This window comes from Sabethes cyaneus, chromosome 1, assembly GCF_943734655.1.
Source record: "Sabethes cyaneus chromosome 1, idSabCyanKW18_F2, whole genome shotgun sequence".
Lineage (NCBI taxonomy): Eukaryota > Metazoa > Arthropoda > Insecta > Diptera > Culicidae > Sabethes > Sabethes cyaneus.
The window spans coordinates 149,506,844-149,509,454 of record NC_071353.1 but is presented as its reverse complement, the minus strand read 5'-3'; the positions used below and the strand labels follow the sequence as shown (position 1 = coordinate 149,509,454).

The window sequence follows — 2,611 nt, the reverse complement described above, 5'->3', positions numbered from 1 at the left end:
AGACGTCAAAGAAGTGAGGTTATGCTCGCCCGTGCAAAACCTTATATGCGAGAGCATCTTGAGGTTTGGAAAAGACAGCAAATTGGAAATGACAATCCTGAAGGGCGTACGTTTTACAACAAAAATCAAACAGAAGTGCACCTTTGTTGACGCTTTCCATCGGCTCTAGTTTTTTTTTGTTAATGGCATCGGGGGAAAAGTACGGATTCGTTCGATATATTAAAAACCATTTCCACGGCCTCGGACAACATGAGTGAAGTGAGGCCCTGTTTGACCTGCTTCCGGAAAACGGACAACTATCTCCGCATAGCGGACGACACCAACGCAGACGATGTGGAACGAATCGTGACAACTCACTTCTGGTTCTCGGTAGGTTCCGATCGCTTTTGGTGTAATTAGTCGTGTCCCTAGAATCGGAAATTCATTGTATTTTTAGGAAAACCAATGCGTCCAGAGTGTTCTTTGTACTAGTTGTTGGGAGAAAATTGATGATTTTCACAAGTTCTACAGTGAGGTCAAAAGAGCTCATATGGAGCTGACCGACACGATTGAGGTGCAAATCAAGGTGGAACCTTTGGATCAACCGTTGGATTCGGTTAAACACGAAGAAGGAGTGGAAGTCGTTGCCGATGTACTGGAAGTCGCCGACGTACTTGAGACGGACGAAAAGCGTAGAGAATCGTCCTCCGCGGAGGTGAAAGACGAACTGAAAGCCGAAGCAAAATCACCTGCTGAAATTCCGTCGAAAGCCAAAAGCAGGCGAGGAAGGAAAAGGAAAGTTTCCCTCTCCGAGTCTGAGGAGGAAAAGGAGCAGCCGGAAAAGGTCTCGCAAGAGGAACCGCCGGTCGCTGTCCAGGAAAACGACTCACTTTGTACGTCGGATGATTCCGATTGGGAACCCCCGCAGGACGACGATTCCGGTGAAGAGCTGAAAAAATCCAAACAAAAGAGGACTCGTACGGTTAAGCAGCCCAGAAAGAAGTATGCCCCGAGAAAACCTCGAAAGGCCAAGGAAGAACGGGCGATTAATTGCAAGACGAAAGAGGAAATTTCTAAGGAGGATGAGTTTATTCAAAAATATTGTCCTATATTTTGTCATAAGTGTGAGTTTAATTCGAACACTTTTGGGGAATTGCAAGCTCACACTAAACGGGTGCATAATTGCAATCCGATGATTGTTTGCTGCGAGCACAAGTTCTACAAGCGATCGTTTCTCTATCAACATGCTCAGTATCACGAAAACCCGGACATGTTCCGTTGTGAACCGTGTAAGAAAACATTCATCAGTGGGCTGGCACTGAAGTTGCATATGGATTATACCCACGTGGCCGAGGAGGAGAAAATCTACAAGTGTGAAATTTGCCAAGCAAGCTTCGCTAAGCACTATCATTTGACCTCACACCGGATGAAGCATACGTCGATTGCGGAGAAGCGCTTCTACTGCGAATCGTGCGACATAGCTTTCCGGACGAATCAATCCTATCGGACGCATCAGCACTCGAAGCACGGAGCTGCGGCGAAGTACGTTTGCGACATTTGTGCTCGCGGATTCCGGCAGCGGTCAGATTTGGTTACGCACCAGTTGTCGCACAGTGCCGAAGGGTTGGAGCAGCTGAAGATCCAGTGCGAACACTGCCACAAATGGATGAAGAATAAGAAATCCATCTGGACCCATCGGAGGATCTGCCAGAGCTCCGGACCGGTTGCGTGCGACATCTGCGGTAAGATGGCTCCCAATCCGGAGCAGCTCAAGAGTCACAAGAAGTTTATGCATCAGGATCAGCGCGTTCACCAGTGTGGCTACTGCGAGAAGGCGTTCAAGCGACCGATTGATTTGAAGGTTGGTACAAATTGTTAGTTTGATTTTATGACCGATTGAATCTTTTATCTTCAAAAAACACAGGAACACGAAACGATTCACACCGGTGAGGTGCTGTACACGTGCAACTTTTGCCCGAAAACCTTCAACTCGAACTCGAATCTGTACTCTCACCGGCGGAAAATGCATCCGATCGAGTACGCCGAATGGAAACTTGCGCTGCAGCTAAAGAAACGACCGGCCTCGCAGATGCCACCCGGTATAACGGCGAGCACTGTGGTGACGACGTCTGCCGCTGCAGTGGCAGCCGCTACCGCAGCTGCTGCCCTGGTCGACATGCCACCGTTTCTGCCAGCAGCGCTGATGCCGTCCGAGGGGGGCGAAAACTACGTTTGAGCGAAACGTTGTGTTTAAATTATCTCTCGTAAGTAAGTAGCATTACAGAATTGAATTGTGCAGGCGTTCACATTTTATGTAAGATATCGTGCTTAGAATGATAACGGAAAAACGTTTTACTTTCGAGTGTGTGCTTTCTGAAACGCTCCGAAGGCAATGAGAATGTCATGCTACTCTCAAGCACCATTCAAGTGGTTCTTTGTGTAATCTTACTGGTTCGGCCAATCACGGAGTGCAATTGCGGGCAGTTTATTGATTTCAAAGCGGCGTGCGAATCAGTCAAACGAAATTAACTATGGCATATAATGTTTAAACATTCGAGTAAAGCTGAAACTATTGAGAATCAGAGCAGAGGCTCGAAACCCCAAAAGGGGAAATCTTGACGGTTTCGTTCGT

At 47.5% G+C, this 2,611-nt stretch overlaps 1 protein-coding gene across 1 annotated transcript; it reads left to right on the top strand.

Annotated features, from left to right (window-relative positions):
- Positions 1–202: 202 nt before the first annotated feature.
- Positions 203–2,273, top strand: LOC128732882 (transcription factor grauzone-like). Its single transcript, XM_053826311.1, has 3 exons — positions 203–369; positions 437–1,840; positions 1,904–2,273. Exons 1-3 carry the CDS (start codon positions 250–252, stop codon positions 2,213–2,215), a joined length of 1,836 nt encoding a protein of 611 aa, XP_053682286.1. The 5' UTR covers positions 203–249; the 3' UTR covers positions 2,216–2,273.
- Positions 2,274–2,611: the final 338 nt, after the last annotated feature.

Coding starts and splice junctions, on each gene's coding strand:
- LOC128732882 (XM_053826311.1), top strand. CDS start 250: ATGAGTGAAGTGAGGCCCTGTTTGACCTGCTTCCGGAAAACGGACAAC. Junction 370..436: donor CAACTCACTTCTGGTTCTCG/GTAGGTTCCGAT, acceptor TTGTATTTTTAG/GAAAACCAATGCGTCCAGAG. Junction 1,841..1,903: donor AGCGACCGATTGATTTGAAG/GTTGGTACAAAT, acceptor CAAAAAACACAG/GAACACGAAACGATTCACAC.